The sequence below is a fragment of the Talpa occidentalis genome, unplaced genomic scaffold, assembly GCF_014898055.3.
Source record: "Talpa occidentalis isolate TD23 unplaced genomic scaffold, MPIMG_talOcc4v2.1 talOcc4.6, whole genome shotgun sequence".
NCBI lineage: Eukaryota > Metazoa > Chordata > Mammalia > Eulipotyphla > Talpidae > Talpa > Talpa occidentalis.
The window spans coordinates 21,730,308-21,748,933 of NW_023604972.1; the positions used below are offsets into that span (position 1 = coordinate 21,730,308).

The window sequence follows — 18,626 nt, forward strand, 5'->3', positions numbered from 1 at the left end:
CCCTCGGCCCAGTTAATTCTTGTTCTTACATCATGGTGCTTCTTTCTCCTCCTTAGAGCGCCATCCCCTTGTTAGTTCTCAAAGCTGCTTTTTCAGTCCCTGAAGGATAATTTCTTAGAAGATAGTTTGTGCACAAATGGAAACCAACCCAAGCTTGAAATGAGAAATTCTTGGACATAAACAGACATCTGCATTGGTCCCAAAGGGCTGGAAATTACCATGCCCTGTGACACAGATTTACACACTAAGGCTCAGGAATAATTTTAATTTGCTCCTTTATGTCATTCATGGCTGGGGGGTGGGTACTATTTTGCATGAAAATAACTGCTACTTTTCAAGTATAGGCATGAGTTTTCTATTTGATATAATGGGCTTACAGTGTAGGAAGGGGGTTGGTTTCATACTAGGCTGTCCCCTGGCAGGTTGTTTGTGAAATTGTGAAATGAACCAGCGTGTTTAGGCCTCTGCTTTTTTTTTTTCTTTCTGTGCAGCAATAAGGTTTGATAAAATACAAGTGTTTGGTTACACTGCCTGGTCTCTCCTGGATGGCTTTGAATGGCAGGATGCTTACACCACTCGCCGAGGATTATTTTACGTGAATTTTAATAGTACACAAAAAGAAAGGAAGCCCAAGTCTTCAGCACTTTACTATAAACAGATCATACGAGAGAATGGGTTTACTTTAAAAGAATCCACACCAGATGTGCGGGGTCAGTTTCCCTGCGACTTCTCCTGGGGTGTCACTGAATCAGTCCTTAAGGTAAGTAGCTACTTGCAAATTAACTATAATTTGGACACAAATAATACACAATATTTTATTTTATTTACTCAGTGAGAGCCAGAGATAACTGTCAGACAATATCAAATACTATAAGGTCATTAAAGAGAACTGAAGAAAAGAGGGAAGGAGACAAAGACAAAATAATGCTTACTGAGACCTCATGTACCAAAACTCATACTCGGTGGTGGAGATGAACACGAAGTCTGGAGAAAACTTACAGGCATTTATATGAAAGGCATTTTTTAGTAGTGTCAAAATTATATGAAAAATATTTTTATAGATTTTTGCTTTGCCAAAAGCAATTTATTAGTGGCCCTTTAAAGTGATTGTTGCTCTTTGATAGATCTGGGTAATCTGCATTAAGGTCTCTGTTTTCCATGGGGTCTCTCCCCATGACTCATTTCTCACCTTCTCCAGATTATTTACTCAAATGTCACCTCAATAAGGTTTCGCTCCTTTCCCCAAAAAACATAACTCCAATACCTCTCACCTCCTATTCCTGCTTTATTTTCCTATGGCGCATTCATCCCTAGTTAACATTCTATGTACTTTACAGCTTTTTCTCCCTCCAACTTCACTGAGTTATAATTGACACTCAGTTGTGTCAGTTTAAGGTGTAGGTGGTGATCTGAGTGGTTCTGCCACAGCTAACACCTCTATGTTATCACGTGATTCCCATTTCTTTTTTTGTGGTGAGAACATTTAAGACCTACTCTCTCAGCAACTTTCAAGTACAGACGACAGTATTATTAGCTGTAATGTCCATGCTGTGTATTTGAGCCCTGGACTTGTTAATCTCATAACTGGAAGTTTGTAATCTTTAACCGATGTCTTTCTGTTTCAAACTCCACCTCCTGAGTCCTGGTAACTATCTAACACATTTTTCTTATTTATCATCTGTCTTCCCCTAATAGAATGTAAACTCTCTCCACATGGAGGTGGAGATGTTTGAGTCTTTGCTGCCTGTGTTTGCCCTATTGGAGCAGTGCCAGACACATGGCAGGTGCTCAGTCCACAGTGAATGAACAAGCTCAATTTTTAGAGACAGGTGAGACCTTAGAGACCTCCTATCCCAATCCTTCATTTATAGATGAGGAAAGTGAGACATGTCAAGCAATAATTGAGACATAAGTGATTTGTCCAAGGAAACACAAATAGCTGTAGAGCTGTAACAGCAACCCTCAAGCCCCCAGAAACACAGAGCTCTTTCCAAAATAACATTGATAGTTACGTTTGAGTTTTACTATATGCCAAGCATTTAACTGCTGTATGTGTGAGCATCCTCTCTACTGAATCTTAAAACACTTATTTTACAAACAGAAGGGAAGTTAAAAAACCTAGGGCCTCCGGGCCTCCCCTGGTGGCACAGCGGTTGAGTGCTGGGCTGCGAAACTGTCCGAAGCCTCTGCAGCACCGGTTTGATCGCACATTATGCGCAGACCTCTCCTGCCACGCCCGCTGCTCCCCTCAGCAGTGTATTTCGTCAGTCTGCCCCGCTCTGGATCTGGTGAATCCTCTCACCCTCCCATGCTTCTGACTGTACCCAGTGCTTTTATAAATAAATAAATAAATATTTTTAAAAAACCAAACACCTAGGGCCTCCCCTGGTGGCGCAAGCAGTTGAGTGTAGCACTGTGAAGCTGTCCGCTGCCTCTGAAGCACCAGTTCGATCCCCGCCGGCCGGCGAGGGTCCCACATGGCACAGCAGACCTCTCCTGCCGCCCGCTGCTCCCCTCAGCAGTGTATTTCATCAGTCTGACTGTTCTGTTCCCCGCTCTGTCTGGTGAATCCTCTCACCCTCCCGCGAATCTGGCCTGTACCCCGGTTCTTGTATAAATAAATAAATAAATAAATCTTAAAAAAAAAAAAACCTGCCCTGGTGGCCCAGATCTGTCTCCATACCATTATGCTGCAACATCTCAAAAGACCACACTCATACCTGCATTCTAGAAGCATAGGGAAACAAGATGTACAAGGGATGGCATCAGAAAAAAGGGCTCCAACCATAAAAGGGCAAATCTTATAGCTGATGAATCTCCATCCCTGTTGATATTTAAACAAGACATTATTTCTGAAGTATCACCAGTTTATAACACTGCATATGTTTTAGGGGTACAGGTTCACACCTCTTCAAACGTACGTCATCACGCCACACCCACCACCAAATTACCAATATCCATCCTCCACCACAGTCCACTGAACCCCCTCCTCGGTTTGCTCCCACCCTTTCTATCCCGCTGATAACCTCAGTTCTGCAGTTAGAACCCAAGGGTTTGTTTTGGTTTTGTCTGTTCTTTTGTTTTATTTCTTTATAGCCACATATAAGTGTTATCATCCAGTATTTGTCTTTCTCCATCTGGGTTATTTCAATTAGCTTCGCCCCCTCTAGTTCCTTCCATGTTGTCACAAATGGTAAGACTTCTCTTTCAGAGTTGAGGGTTAGTCCATTAGGAAACAAGGTTTTAAACAAGCAGTATTCTGTTATTAAACAAGGATCGTAGTTGTAAAAGGGAAAAGGAGACAGAGACTAACATAAACACAGGGAATAATTATCTTCACTTGTGTCCCCCCCATGGAGCTACTACTCAGTTTCTATCTTCCTTTCCACACAGCAGAGGCTGGCCCTCTCTTTCTCACCACTTCAGATGGGTTTTTATAGCTCCCCAAATTCTAGACTTAGCAAAGAAAGATTTCAGAAGAGACCAAAGTTCCTGCTTATCTATCACCCCACAAAAATCGCTGCTGCATCTGAAAATAATACACCTGTTCCCACAGCGATTGACTCTCTAAGTGGCTGCTGATCACTTGGGTCAGGGGAAAGCAATTCCCCTGATCACCTCAGGCTGGGTTTCATGCTCACACCTGTAGCCCAATAAGGAGTCAATTTATCTTGAATTAATAGTGAAGATGAATGATTTGCCAAGGAGACTTAGGGTGCTTTTTGAAAAATCATCTATAGGATATATGACTAGATGCTGTGTAGGCAAAAAACTAGATGTCCTTTATGGAGAGACTGACAAGTGAAAGAAATACCATAAAAATATTATTCCTTCCCCCATACATCCCTATCTTATTCCCCCTCCACCTCTTAGCATTCTTTTCACCTCCAGCTTTTTATTTGAACATTTTTTTTAATTTATTTATGCATACAAAAACTGGGGTACAGGCCAGAGGTGTGGGGGGTGAGAGGATTCACCAGAGACAGAGTGGGGAACAGAACAGGCAGACTGACTGAAATACACTGCTGAGGGGAGCAGCGGACGAGTCAGGAGAGGTCTGCTGCGCCATGTGTGTTGCTCCCTGGCCGGGGATCGAACTTGTATTGCAGTGGCTGCGGAAGGCTTCATAGATTGCGTCCTAACTCCCTGCGCCACCAGAGAAGCCCTATTTGAGAAATTTTAAGCTAGAATAATACATACCAATAGTCCCTCATCAAGTTGGCCAATTGCTTACATGTTGCCACATTCTCTCTATCTCTCTCATGAACCACTGAAAAGTTCGCAGACATCATTACCATTATCCCAAATTATTTCAGCATGTCTCTTAAGAACAAAGACATTTTCCTGTATTGTTATAGTATCATCATCACAGCTAGAAAATTTAATATTGATCCAATATCATCTAACATATAATTCATGTTTAAATTTTCCAAAATGTCCTTCATAGAGTTATCGGTGGCGCAGCAGTTGAGCGCTGGGTTGTGAAGCAGCCCACAGCCTCTGCAGCGCTGGTTCGATCCCCGGCCACCAGCGAGGGTCCCACATGGCGCACAGACCTCTCCCGCTGCCCACTGCTCCCCTCAGCAGTGTACTTCGGTCCTTCTGCCTGCTCTGCTCCCCGCTCTGGCTCTGGTGAATTCTCTCACCCTCCAGCGCTTCTGACTGAACCCAGTGCTTGTATAAATAAATAAATAAATCTTAAAAAAAAAAAAAAAGTATATCAAGAAAACAAGTATACATGTTGGTATCTTTAGCCTCCTTGAATATTTAGCCTCCTTGAATTCAGAGCAACCACTCCCCACCTCATGGTATTAATATTTTTTTTAATAGTTCAGGTCATGGCAGCACTCCCACTGCCCACCTGTGCCTATGCAGGTGCCTCTTTTCACCAACTCTCTCCCTCTGCAGGGCAGCAGCCTTCCTGCCTGCCCGTGACCTGTCAAGGCCGCCCGCCTGCAACCATGCAGGCCTCTCTTAGCAAACATGTCCCTTCTGGGGCAGCTCTTCTTGCCCGCTTGTGTCAATGCAAGTGTCTTTAACTGTTTTATTCCCTCCCTAATAAACCTGCCCTTTAAATATAAAAAAAAAAAATAGTTGAGGCCAGTTGATTTTAAAAGTCTCATGTTAATGGATTTCTCTATTAAATTCAGTTCACTATTGGGGGCCTCCCTGGTGGCACAAGGGGTTGGGACACAATCTACGAAGCTATCAGCAGCCACTGCAGCACACATTCGATTCCCGGCCAGGGAGGAGACCCACATAGCGCAGCAAACCTCTCTTGACTCCTGTGTCGCCTGCTGCTCCCCTCAGCAGTGTATTTCAGTCAATCTGCCTGTTCTGTTCCCCACTCTGTCTCTGGTGAATCCTCTCACCGCCCACATCGCTGGCCTGTATCCCAGTTCTTGTATGCATAAATAAATAAATCTTTTTAAAAATTCAGTTCACTACTTCTGGAGTGAATACTACACAGATGCTGTTATGTTTCCTAATACATCACATCAGAGCTACATGATATCAGTGTTTTGTTACTGAAGACATTAGTATATTGAGGTAGTGTTCACCAGATTCTAGGTTAAGGTGGCATTTCCTGAACCTCTTAAATGAAAGGTTATTTTCCTATTTGTCATTAAGAAGTAATTTGATGGGCCTCCCCGGTGGCGCAGTGGTTGAGCGCTGGGTTGCAAAGCTGCCCGCAGCCTCTGCAGCGCCGGTTTGATCTCCAGCTGCTCCCCGGCCACCGGAGGAGGGTCCCACATGGCGCGCAGACCTCTCCTGCCGCCCGCTGCTCCCCTCAGCAGTGTACTTCGGTCCTCCTGCCTGCTCTGCTCCCAGCTCTGGTTCTGGTGAATTCTCTCACCCTCCTGCGCTTCTGACTGTACCCAGTGCTTGTATAAATAAAAATAAATGTTTAAAAAAAAAAAGAAGTAATTTGATGATATGAAGCCATATATGTAGCCTGTTCCCCAAAATTTCACTCAGTGGTCTTAAACATTAATTCATGAAGCTTGCCTGAATTACTTTTGTACAGTGCAAAAATGGTGAAATTCTGATTAGTCCTGTATTTATTAGGTGGACTCTTCAGTGTGCTGTAATTCATTATTGTCAGTCCCATTAGTCCTCTATGCTCAAATTATCTCAAATCTGGCCAATGGGACCCCTTTAAGTGGCTCCTGTACCTTTTTGACAATTCTTTCACTGTTTAAGCACTTCCTTATTTTTCTAGCACAGGATGTACCAGCATCACCTCATTTTCCTGCTCCAGATTTGGAAAAAGTCACTTTTCCAAGAAATCCAGGTTCCTTTCAGTGGGGAATAGAAGTTTAGAATGAAACTCCCTGAGCTAGGGTTGAGATCTTTAACTAGACCTATTAACCACTTGCAATCTGAGTAATGCTTTCCAGAGATTTTTAGATTTTCATTTGATCTGGCTTTGCCTTATTATTATAACTAAGATTGCCTTCACACCCTTTCAAAACTATGATGCTATGAGGTTTCAAACCACTAAAACTGGCAATCTAAACTAGGAAGATTTTAATTATATGCAGATTAACTTCATGTTCACATGATCAGTATTTCCACCATTTAGTGTTCTAGACAACTGGTTAGCAGATGGTAAGTGGGCAGTAAAATGGTTTTGTAGTTATACTATGAAAATTACACATGAGAAAACAATTAGAAGGAAAATATTTACCAAAGGTTAATTGTCACTTTTTCCAGGGAAAAAAAGTACATAAAACAAGTATAGAACTTTTACTTTTCTGACAATCTCAAATTCAGAAGTGTTTTCCTTAAGTCCTTTTCTTTAATTTTAGTAAGACGTTAGCTTTAGTTTAGACTCAAGAGCCTAGCAAGCAATTACTGCCACCAGAGAAAATTAAAGCAGGTCCTGTCTGGTTTATATTTATAGAGTGCTCTAGAGTTGACAGAGCACTTGGTGATGCCTCAGAGCACACCTGTGAGGTAGATGCAATTGCTCCATCACTAGTTGCCAAGCATGGCTTTAAAGGGAAAGAACTAGGAGCCCAGGGTCGTCTCCTTGGTGGAGGGTCAGGGAATGAGACATTGCCAGATCCAGGGGTCAATTTAGGAGTTTACTGTCCTTTCTAATCATAACTCAAGTACCTCGTGCAAAGAAAAGCATTCAGTATTCTGTTGAGTGAATATATTCTCATTGGCTCAGGATGGGCAAGACCATAATGATGCAAATATGTCACCACTTTCAAACAGGAGGCATTTTTATAGTTTTATTCTGCAAATACAAGGGGTTATTCCCTATCCCAGCCCACTGGTCTTTTGGGAACTACAGCCAGGGTCAACAACCTGCCTCCTCTAACCCCAAATGCTGATCTCAGTGAAATTGTCTACTATTGGGATTTTAACTTTGCCTTCAATTAATGGCAGGGTTTGTTTTATTTTTTTCTTAAAAGATTTATTTTATTTATTTATACAAGAATGGGATACAGGCCAGATTCGCGGGAGGGTGAGAGGATTCACCAGAGACAGAGCAGGGAACAGAACAGGCAGACTGACAAAATACACTGCTGAGGGGAGCAGCAGGTGTGACAGGTCTGCCGTGACGTGTGGTACCCTCGCTGGCCAGCCGGGATCGAACCAGCACTGCAAAGGCTGTGGACAGCTTCACAGTGCTGCGCTCAACCACCTGTGCCACCAGGGGAGGCCCAAATGGCAAGGTTTGGGGGTGTGTGTGTGTGTGTGTGTGTGTGTGTGTGTGTGTGATTCCTTTTAACTGAGGGCACCAAGCTGATTTCATGAGGAATTGTAACAGAATCATGTGAGACTCTGCTTTGTAACCTAGGGTCTTATGACAGTAGAACTGCAAACAGCTTCTCAGTGTTTTATGAGAAACAGCTTGCTTTCCAAGTCAAGCCTTGGGTGTGGTTCCTTCCCTGTTTTCTGATCTCCCTGGGAGATTTCAAGGTCTGGAAGGGAGACTAATCCATCAGGTCTTTTGTCTGACATCACCAGGAGAACAGCAGTAACACACAGGTCATCATGAAGGGCTTATGCATCATTTACTTTCTCTGCTGTCAGTGATAGGCAAAGTAAGATCAGGTCCTTCTTCTCAGACTAGGACGCTAACAGCCTGTCTGCTGGGGTGAGCTTTACCTAAATATGCTTGTTTTTCACAGCCCGAGTCGGTGGCTTTCTCCTCACAGTTCAATGATCCTCACCTGTATGTGTGGAATGTGACCGGCAACAGACTGTTGCACCGAGTGGATGGAGTGAGGCTGAAAACGCGGCCAGCTCAATGTACAGATATTGTCAGCATCAAAAGACAACTTGAGATGTTGGCAAGGATGAAAGTCACCCACTACCGGTTTGCTCTGGACTGGTCCTCAATCCTTCCCACTGGTAACCTGTCCACGATTAACCGACAAGCTCTGAGGTACTACAGGTGTGTGGTCAGCGAGGGGCTGAAGCTCAACATCTCCCCCATGGTCACTTTGTACTACCCAACCCACTCCCACCTGGGCCTCCCCTTGCCACTGCTGCACAGTGGCGGGTGGCTGAGCTCATCCACGGTGAGGGCCTTCCAGGACTATGCCCGGCTGTGCTTCCAGGAGCTGGGGGACCTGGTGAAGCTCTGGATCACCATCAATGAGCCTAACCGGCTGAGTGACATCTACAGCCACACTAGTAACGACACCTACAGGGCAGCCCACAACCTGCTGATCGCCCATGCCCTGGTCTGGCACCTGTATGACCGGCAGTACCGGCCGGCGCAGCGCGGGGCCCTGTCTCTGTCTCTGCACTCGGACTGGGCGGAACCCGCCAACCCCTACGCGGACTCGCACTGGAAGGCAGCCGAGCGGTTCCTGCAGTTCGAGATCGCCTGGTTCGCAGAGCCGCTCTTCAAGACCGGCGACTACCCATTGGCCATGAGGGAGTACATCGCCTTCAAGAACAGGCAAGGGCTGTCGCGCTCCACACTGCCTCGCTTCACCGAGGAGGAAAGGCGGCTGGTCAAGGGCGCCGCGGACTTCTGCGCGCTTAACCACTTCACCACCAGGTTCGTGATGCACGCGAGCCAGAACGGCAGCAGCTACGACTCGGACAGAGACGTCCAGTTTCTGCAGGACATCACCTGCCTGAGCTCCCCCACCCGCTTGGCCGTGATACCCTGGGGGGAGCGGAAGGTGTTGAGGTGGATCCAGAAGAACTATGGCCACGTGGATGTTTACATCACGGCCAACGGCATCGATGACCAGTCCCTGGAAAACGATGAACTCCGAAAATATTACTTAGAGAAATATATTCAGGAAGCCTTGAAAGGTGAGGTTCTGAGACCATTTCAAACACAATAAAGCACGGCAGTCTCAGGGAATGAGAACAAAAGAATGACGGGAGAGGACTCGTTAGTAACACCGTCAGCTCATTACAGAGTTTGGTGAATATATAGAATGTGTATTTTTAAAAATCACCTGAAATTTCACTCCCCAAACAATACCACTGATATTTGGATTACTTAGTGTGCCTGCTAGTTTTAATGCAGTTGAACTCATAATTCAATTGATCCAACTTTTTTCCAATATCACATTATAAGTAAGTTCCATATCAAAGTACTTAGTAAACATTATTATAAGTTGCTTAATAACTCATCATGTGCACACATCTCAGGTATTTAATCACTAGTGTTGGATGAGGTTGTCTTGAACTTTTTTTTTTTAAAGATTGATTAATTGGTTTGTTTATTTATTTATTTATACAAGCACTGGGTACAGTCAGAAGCGCGGGAGGGTGAGAGAATTCACCAGAGCCAGAGCCGGGAGCAGAGCAGGCAGAAGGACCGAAGTACACTGCTGAGGGGAGCAGCGGGCGGCAGGAGAGGTCTGCGTGCCATGTGTTACCCTCCTCCGGTGGCCGGGGAGCAGCCGGGGATCGAACCGGCGCTACAGAGGCTGCAGGCAGCTTCGCAACCCAGCGCTCAACCTCTGCGCCACCGGGGAGGCCCTGTCTTGAACTTTTCAAAAAAGATTTAATTTTTGCATAGAACAGGAGTGCAGGTGAAAGGAGGGGGAGGGGGAGGGGGAGGAGCAGAACAGGCATTTCTACTGAAATACACTGCTGAGGGGAGCAGTGGGTGAAACAAGGGAGGTCTGCTGTGCCATGTGGGTCACCTCCCTGGCCAGGGATCACTCAGGCCTTTAGAGTGGCCCTTCTAGGTGGTAGCGCTGAGACTTAACCCCTGGGCCACTGGGGAGGCCCCTATTTTGAACTTTATTAATTAAAAAAAGTTCTATTTGCCTATAAATCTTTGATTTCTGATTATCTCCTTAGGATGGGTCGCCTAGTTTGGAATTACTGGGTTGTTATAAACAGTAATATTTGAAAGTACTTATACTCTTCCCAGCATTGGCCATTATCATTTTTTTGTCTTTATAGTCCATGTGATTAATGTTCATTTGTTATTTTTTTCAGCATACCTGATTGATAACATCAAAGTCAAAGGCTATTATACATTCAAACTGACTGAAGGAAAATCTAAATCGCGATTTGGATTCTTCACATCTGATTTCAAAGCTAAATCCTCTATACAGTTTTACAACAAACTCATCAGCAACAATGGCTTTCCTTCTGAGAACAGTAGTTCTAGATGCAATCAGAATCAAAGAAACACAGAGTGTGCTGTTTGCTTATTTCTTATGCAGAAGAAACCACTGATATTCTTTGGTTGTTGCTTCTTCTCTACCCTAGCTCTACTTTTATCAATTACCATTTTTCATAAGCGAAAGAGAAGAAAATTTTGGAAAGCAAAGAACTTACAGCACATACCATTAAGAAAAGGTCAGAAGAGAGTTCTTAGCTAAACTGATTGTGTTTCTGTCTGTATGACAGACATTTAAAAAATTCACTCCAGTTCTACATACTGGCAACTTAACAGAGGCTACACCTACAAAATACAATTTGAAATATTCATGGTAAACAAGGTAATGACAATCCATGTCTGTTATATGGTTCAAATGAATTTTCACTTAGATGTTGATTATCAGTGAATTTCATTGATGATCAAGGCTTTACAGTGTAAGCTTTAAGGACTATCTACTGTATTGCTTCATTAAGTTTAAAGTGTTTACTATTCTCTAGCTTTCTTTATAAATACGATAGCTCCGTACAATAATAAAATTATTTTGAAAAAGTATACTTTGCTGGCGACTATTAACAGAGATTTAAAACTTAACACTGGATCATCAGTGACATGGTCACTTTTAACAAAGTGCATTCCCTTGTGGTTAGGGTGGTTCTCAAAAGGGAATTAAAAACAATAGGGTAAATAGTGCTTTATCTATAGCCAGTTACAGCAGACTCTTAAGCACAACAATCCTAATTTTACTCAATAAAAATATATCATTTATGTGACCTCAAATTTTGTGAGGTCTCTCCTTTAATCAGATCTAGTTTTTAAAAAATATCTTCTGAAACTCATTTCATGGAAAGACTACAGGATTAAGAAGAGCAAGATCCAATTGCTTTTGAAGACGGGGAAGTCGCTCAGGCTCACTGCAGCAATTTCCCCTTTAGACAAATTAATATTCTTCCTCACTTGATTTTTACGGTGATAAACAAGATCAGTGTACTTAAGACAAACATTCTAGAAAGATAGTTTTGTTAAAGGATAATAGTCTATAAAACTTTCTCCCCTGAATTTCACCATTCTGACAAAATACACATACAGGGACCAGAGTGTAAAATGCAGTCCTATCTAGATCTAGTAACTGACTCTGCATGTGATTCAGCATGGTGGTCTAAGAAGTTGAAACTGTTACATTGCACCTTTTGAAACTAGAATTCTTAAATCTTAATTTGGAGAAAGTTGGACTTCCTCCCCGCCCCCACCCCCCAAATTTCTCGAACTCTACTTTTGCTCAGTATACTGAAAACCTAAATGTATACCCTTTCTTTAGGTTAACATCTAAATTTTAACTATCCACTACACACAGTAGTTAAGTACGATCTATATATCCCAGGTATTCAAACTTTAAGATTTAAAGTCCTTTAAGGACCTTAGTAGAAAACTACCCTATATTAAGGCCCTTTTGTTTTATGGGTCCACCTATGTCAAAGCCAAATTTTGTACTTAAGATTCTAATTGACAATGAATAGATTCTGACAATGAATAGTAGTGTTCCCAAATATACTACAAAGATAACACAACTGGTTAATTCAAGTAAATGCAAGTGATATGAAACCAACTTGCTATTTAGTGGCCAAATTCAAACAGTAAAATTTGCCTTAAGTTTCTTGTCTGTTCTCCATGTCCACCTGGTATCTACTCCCCAAACTTGGGTGTTTTTGTTGTGCTCTGTAAGTAGCTTTTTGTATTTTTTGAGACCTCAGTAGACCTGTGGCTATACAAAATTACAATAACTGGCTAATTTTTTCATTTTAAAAAAAATTGCCATTAGGCATTTTCCCCTCCTTGTGCCAAAGGTTCACTCCAGTGATTATTCTTATGGGAACTATCAGTTGGGCAATTTATCAAATTAACCCAGCATCTAAGATCTTGGGAAAGTATGTATCCGATAAGGATTTGGAATTAAATTTAGGCATTGCTCTGATTATCTTGCACTCGTAGTTTACAAGTTCATTAACCTTCACTATTTTTGTCTTCACTTTTTGAGATTAAGCTTTTAATCTTCCAACATGTTGCCTTGCCAAAAGCTCCCCCAAATAGTAGTTCATGCTTTAATGGTCCTTCTGTCACTCAGAAATTACTAGTTTTTAAGCTATCACCATACAAGAATCCCTAGGCAAACTTAATTTGGTTCACGATTACACTAATATTAAGGTTTGTGCTAAATTCATTAAAAAATTTAAAAAGTCAATTAGAAACTTGATCATTCTTGATGAGCAAATGGAAGAAACCTTTAGAATTTAAGCTTTTCTGAAACTTGCTGGTAAAAAAAAATCTATGGCAGAATTTAACTTGTGTTACAACTCATGTATTGTTACATTGTGCTTTCTATAGAATCTTGTCTTTCACTAAGTTGATATACACAGAAATGCCACAACTATGGTATTTAGTCTTGAAAATCAGATCAGTACAGTCAATAAGTGTTTAATTCTTAATGTAATTTATTCCAAATAAACTTGTTTTACGCTGATTATTTAGAAATAACCAACAATCTGGTCAAATGTGAATGGGTTTGTTGTTTTAACTGCTTTCTAACCCAACACTGCCCTGCCCCATCTTCCCAAGTGGTCCACCAACTAGGGTAACTTAGTTCTGAATATTTTCTTGTCCAAAAACATGGACACCTACCTATACCTGAGATTTGGGAAAATCAATTTTTATCCACAGCAGTCAAAAGACATAGACATCTCTTCTGGGAAGAACTAGACTACTATCATTTACATTAGTGATTTCCATTTAATAACTACTTAGCCACAACAAACCTCTCACGGTTATCATGTAGTCTCACTCAGCACACCTATCTACTTCAATCCTGGAGAATTTTATCGATGCCCACAGCTGCAACTACCTACTTACTGACAACTAACACCTCTAATAATACCATTTGGAAATGACCCCCCCACTCAGATTTTTTTTGCAATTGTCGATACCTTCAAAAACATCTCTACCCCCTTTCCAGTCCCAATGCTATTATCGCCCAAGTCTTTTATAACAAATCTACAGTGATCTGGATGTCATTCACTAAGCAAATAATTGTGCATGTTCCAGGTACTTAGAATACCCAGTATGAAAAGAAGTATCTCATGCTCACTATGGTTATATTCTTACAGGATTTTTAAAAAGCATACAAACCACAAAAATGCCATTACAAAGGCTAAGTACAAAAACAAGTGGAGTAGGTTACATACACGGGGGGCAGGGGGGTGAGTAGCACAGTACAGTATGGCTGAGGAGGCGCTTACTTAAAAATCGTAACAGACTTGAGGATGCCTCTCTAAAAGGAAAACACAACTTAAATAGATTAAAGGATATAAGGTGAACATGAAGGTCAGTTCGGCTGTGGCCTACTCAGAAAGGTTAAGAGGGAGGGCAGTCTGAAAAAAGCATTCTGGTGGTTGCCTAAAACTTTGGGGGGAGAAACGAAGTGAGTAAGTTAGGTCTAATCCAGGAGAAAAAGGATTTTGTCTCATTTCCATAGCATGAAAACCCTCTAAACTTTAAGTAGCAACAGTATGACTTCCCACTGATGGTTAGCTTCAACAAGTCCTATTTCACCAAAACCCTACCCATGCCTGCCCCAACACTATCTACTTCAAAGCAATTCCTATTGGCATTCACATTTCTTAAAAGTTGTAACTGAGATAAGACCTAGTTTGCAGCAACAGTCAAACGCATCCGGACCCAATTATGGTGCTTCTCAGGAAAATCAGCCACAAACCAAAAATACGTCCTCCTTCTGTAACAAAACCAAGATGAAGCAACAAGCTGTGGGGACCTGGCACCGTGGTTTCTGCATGAAAGGTAGTGGGTGCCTTTATTTACAAAATCACCACTACCACAGTGGTCATCAAAACATTGAAGAAATTGAAAGACCAGGAGCTCCACAATTTTTAAACACTATAGTGTTTAATTTACATATAAAAAATTTAACCATTTTCAAACCAAAGATTAACTCTTTAATATAGAAAAACCCCATTTATTTGGCTTAAGATCTCACTAAAGCATACATGTTCCAAGTGATTGTTATCTATTTTTCTTAATTTAAAATTATGAGGGACTAGGATGCTGAAATAAATGCCTACAGCAAATCAAAGATTTGAGACTGAGAGGATCCTGGAGCACTGAAACCATGTTTATCATAAACTCAATATTCTAACACAAAACCTCTTTGTTCTATTTGTCAGTTGCCTTTTCACAAAAAGTTACTGGTATAGACAAGTGAATGACATATACTTGCCTCACAACATTCAATTTTAGATCACTACAAAATTTCTTATTTTCTGTATCCAATTAACAATTTCAAGTCATCTGACACTGTTACTATATTCCTCTTGCCTGTAACACCCTTGATATTCCTTTGGAAATCAGATTCAAGCCTTTTCTCTGTAAAGTCCTTCAGTAAAACTGTTTCTTGTTACTTTTCTTAGCACACTAGAACTGACTTGAACTGTTTATTTGCTTAAAAGTTTGAAAGGATAATCAGCTTAAGGAAAAAAAAAAGCCCCAAATCAATGACGACTTTTATTATTGCATCTTAAAGATGTATCACAAATAGGTCTAAGAAATCATCCATTATCTTGCTGCTCTGTAGCTGGACAACTGTAAAAAAGGGAAAAAAGAAAAAAAAAGGTAAATCTCCAGCACCCTTGACCAGAAAAATTTAATTCTATGTAATCTGAAACATAATACATTCCAGAATGTAATTCTCCATTCTATGCCATCACAACTCCTACGTGTGTCTTTAAAGGACCCCAACTAAAACAGTAATAAAAACCAGACACTACAAGAACTTACCTTAAATCTTACTCATCAGCTTGCTGAACTGTTCCCTTTTCAGAAACATAGATACCATCCAAAAATTTCCTGATATCCTTGTTTTTAACTGTCGTGGCTTGCTGAATCAAAGCAGCTAGTAAGAGTGAAAAACGCAATTACTTTACCAGCCAAACCCATTTTTAAAACAGTAGTTTATTACATTATACTTAAAGCCTGAAAAGAGATTTGGAATAATTTTAAATTTAATTTAACAATTAAAATTAATTTAACAATTTAACAATTTTAATTTTAATTTAACAATTAAATTTAGCAAAATGTTACAGGCATAGATAAGTAAATATACAAACCTGAATTTGATACAAGTTCAATGTCGTTTCCTTCAAGAATCAACTCATCTTTCTGGGCTTGAGATACTGAACAAGCAACACCTAAAAGGGGAGCATGTATTTGCATAGTGTCAATATGAAATAATTTTTAAGTATTTCAATTAAAATTCCACACATCAAATGAACTAGCTCTTAATATTTTGATTTTACAGAGTATGACTTATTTGGGCCAACATCTTGTTTTTCTATTTGAATGACTGTCCCAAAATGGTTACAGATTTTCAGTGATTCAATTAAAGAGTATGCGAGAACACAGTCTTCAGCTACTTAACCAACTGTACCAAGCTTGGTCTGCCTAATCTCATCTAAAGCATACATACTTGCTTCCCCAAAGTTTACTTTTATACGAGAGTCCTCATGTCACTAATCACACCTAATGTCTGTAAAGCCATTAAGCTGGTACCAAAATCCCTTCTTCACACTCTACCCCCAATAAGTTAATCTGGTTTTACTTAAAGCTGATCCAAAATACTGGCTCATATTTGGAACCAAATATGAAGGTATATACATACCTTGTCTCATCCGAACCCTGCGAATGTATTTTTCACCCAAGAAATTTCGGATTTCAACAAGAGACCCATTCTCCTGAATAACAACGTTGATAGGGAAGTGAGCATACACAGACCTCATCTTGTAACGGAAGCCCTGTTGAGCAAACAAATAATTAGGAACGCTGAAATTTAAAGACAAGAAATCCAGCTTTAAATATTGTGATATGCTTACATTATAATTTAAAACTGACATTCCTTACATAGCACTGTCTGGGTTTTAAACAAACGTCACCTGTACCAAGCCTTACAAAAAATTTTATATGCATTCCTGTCTCCTTTGCCAGATGGTAAAGGTCCTTAAGGAGCTATTTACTGCCTCTTATGCCACACAGTTAACAATGCTAACTTATTTTACTGAGAATCCCAAAGCCATTTATCTTTAACATTAGACCAATGTTAACTGAATTACTAAGGTGTATTAGATGGCAAGATTTGAAGATGTCAAAACAGCATCCCCTGCCTTCAAGGAACTTCGCCTGGGAGCAAAGGTCCACATGGAAATATAACTGAGTAGGTTTATAAGGGAGTTAAGTACAGAGTGCTATAATCAGGAGGACTCTGGAAAAGACTTGAGTTTTAACACATTTTAGCAAAGGTAACGTCAAATTTATCTTAAAGGCCTTGTGGAAGAGGGCGGTGGAAGTTTGGAAAGAGAATTAGTGACATCAAATATGCTTTCCAGAGAAATGGACAGAAGCTCAGAACCTCCCCAAAACATTTTCTAGAGCTTACTTGCCTAAATTACACTCACAACTTATTTATACAAGTTGTGTTTAAGTGTAGAACACCTGAAACCCCCGCTTCCAAAACAAAGTGTTCTGCCCATTCTGCTTACCAGTGTAACACCCTTGATCATGTTCTGTACATGACTACAGATAGTGCGAACAGTAGCCAGTTCCTTTCTATTTCCCCACCATTTGTCAACCCGGAGCTGTAACAGAACAAAAAATGATTTTTTTTTTTTTGCAAAGTCAGTCTTGGAACATACAGTCCACTTACTCATAAAGTACTCTAGATAGAAGAATTAACCATGAATAAGTACATAATATTCAACTGGGAAAATGCATCCAAATATAAAGCCCTCAACAGTTGACATTTTTTAAAAAATATACATCGCAAATGAAGTTTTACAGACAAATGACAACTCAGGAACACCAATTTCTGTACAAGCTGCAGCAAACTTGATTTCTGGAAAACCCAAATTACCAGACTTTAAAGAACTACTTTCAGTTCCCAAGACTCTTACAAAACAATTATGAGAAAAATCTCGCCACTAATGACTTCTGGTACTGAACTGAATTTATAATCCAGTCTATTTAGAACATGGCTTTCCGACTCCACTGAAGGCTCACCACCAAATCCAGTCACAATTTTGGGCATCAGATTTAATGACAAAACATGGAAACTCAATTCTGTATCTTTCAAGGCAACCAAATTTAGTGCGATCAGACCACTACCCTCCCAACTCACTCACCCTCTTCTTTTTCTTCCCAAGCAAACTGAGTTCGACATTGATGTGATTGAAGTCCCTCCGCAGGGTGCCTCTGGGGCCCTTCACAATAACAGTGCGACCCTTCAGGGATATGTCAACTAGGAAAAAAACGTATCTGTGAGGCCTTCGAACGAGGTATAACTTAGTGAAAATGCAAACACCATGCAAACATCCATGTCTCTTACCATTTTCTGGAATGTCGACAGTCTGGTTGCTGAGAATGGTCTTCATTCTGAAACACAAACACTCGGGATAAGAAGGCCAGCGCAGGACCTGTTTCCGACCAAACTACCCTGCACTGAGCTCCGCTCCTACCGGAGACCGGCAGGGAGCCATCCCGGGGAGAATACCGAAGGACTAACACGGAGAACGGCCCTAAATGTGTCCTGGCCTGGGAGGCCCACTTGGCCAACTGCCTCTCAGCCCAGGCTGGGAGTTCTATCAGGACAGCGCCATCGCGGCAAGGCTAAGGGCGGGAGGCCTACAAGCTCAGAACAGCGCTCAAATCCCAGCGCTGCCATATCCACACGGCAGGGAGACAACAGGTGTAAGTGCTTCGAGCGACAAAACCGCGCCGCTGGCTTCCCCAGAGCCGATGGCTTCAGATTCAAAGAGCCCACCGTGACCAACAACCCCTCACCTCGCAGTAGATGCGGCAAAGAGAGAGCGTCTTTCGTCATTACGTTCTTGTAGGCCGTAAGGAACTTGCGTATTGCGTCATGAGCGCGCGACGCCAGTAGGCCAAAGCAGCCAATTGCGGAGCAGTT

The 18,626-nt window shown here is 41.4% G+C and overlaps 2 protein-coding genes across 5 annotated transcripts in view; one reads left to right on the forward strand and one right to left on the reverse strand.

Annotated features, from left to right (window-relative positions):
* Nucleotides 1-13,069, forward strand: part of KLB (klotho beta) — a 39,117-nt gene extending 26,048 nt beyond the window's left edge. Inside the window, exons 3-5 of one of the 2 annotated variants that reach the window (XM_037529573.1) lie at nt 492-760; nt 8,151-9,294; nt 10,441-13,069. In XM_037529573.1, coding sequence (XP_037385470.1) covers nt 492-760; nt 8,151-9,294; nt 10,441-10,829 — 1,802 coding nt within the window. In that variant the 3' untranslated portion in view covers nt 10,830-13,069. The remainder of the gene's footprint in view (nt 1-491; nt 761-8,150; nt 9,295-10,440) is intronic. The other variant, XM_037529574.1, reaches the window with a different exon arrangement.
* Nucleotides 13,070-15,328: 2,259 nt separating this feature from the next.
* Nucleotides 15,329-18,573, reverse strand: RPL9 (ribosomal protein L9). Of its 3 annotated transcripts, XM_037529575.2 has the most exons (6): nt 18,045-18,471; nt 17,842-17,957; nt 17,203-17,298; nt 16,329-16,461; nt 15,778-15,858; nt 15,329-15,563 (listed from the first exon to the last, which is right to left on the reverse strand). In XM_037529575.2, exons 1-6 carry the CDS (start codon nt 18,088-18,090, stop codon nt 15,457-15,459), a joined length of 579 nt encoding a protein of 192 aa, XP_037385472.1. In that variant the 5' UTR covers nt 18,091-18,471; the 3' UTR covers nt 15,329-15,456. The 3 variants fall into 3 exon arrangements, 1 of the variants encoding a protein (XP_037385472.1); XR_008549152.1 differs by lacking the exons at nt 15,329-15,563; nt 15,778-15,858; nt 16,329-16,461; nt 17,203-17,298 and adding an exon at nt 18,500-18,573 and having other exon boundaries at nt 17,401-17,957; nt 18,045-18,091; XR_008549153.1 differs by lacking the exons at nt 15,329-15,563; nt 15,778-15,858; nt 16,329-16,461; nt 17,203-17,298 and adding an exon at nt 18,500-18,573 and having other exon boundaries at nt 17,401-17,974; nt 18,045-18,091.
* Nucleotides 18,574-18,626: the final 53 nt, after the last annotated feature.

Bases quoted from the DNA above. Each gene is read 5' to 3' on its own strand.
- RPL9 (XM_037529575.2), bottom strand. From the start codon at position 18,090: ATGAAGACCATTCTCAGCAACCAGACTGTCGACATTCCAGAAAATG. The intron at 17,958-18,044 runs GTAAGAGACATG...TTTTTTTCCTAG, and splicing joins TGTCGACATTCCAGAAAATG to TTGACATATCCCTGAAGGGT. The intron at 17,299-17,841 runs GTGAGTGAGTTG...GTTCTGTTACAG, and splicing joins TTGGGAAGAAAAAGAAGAGG to CTCCGGGTTGACAAATGGTG.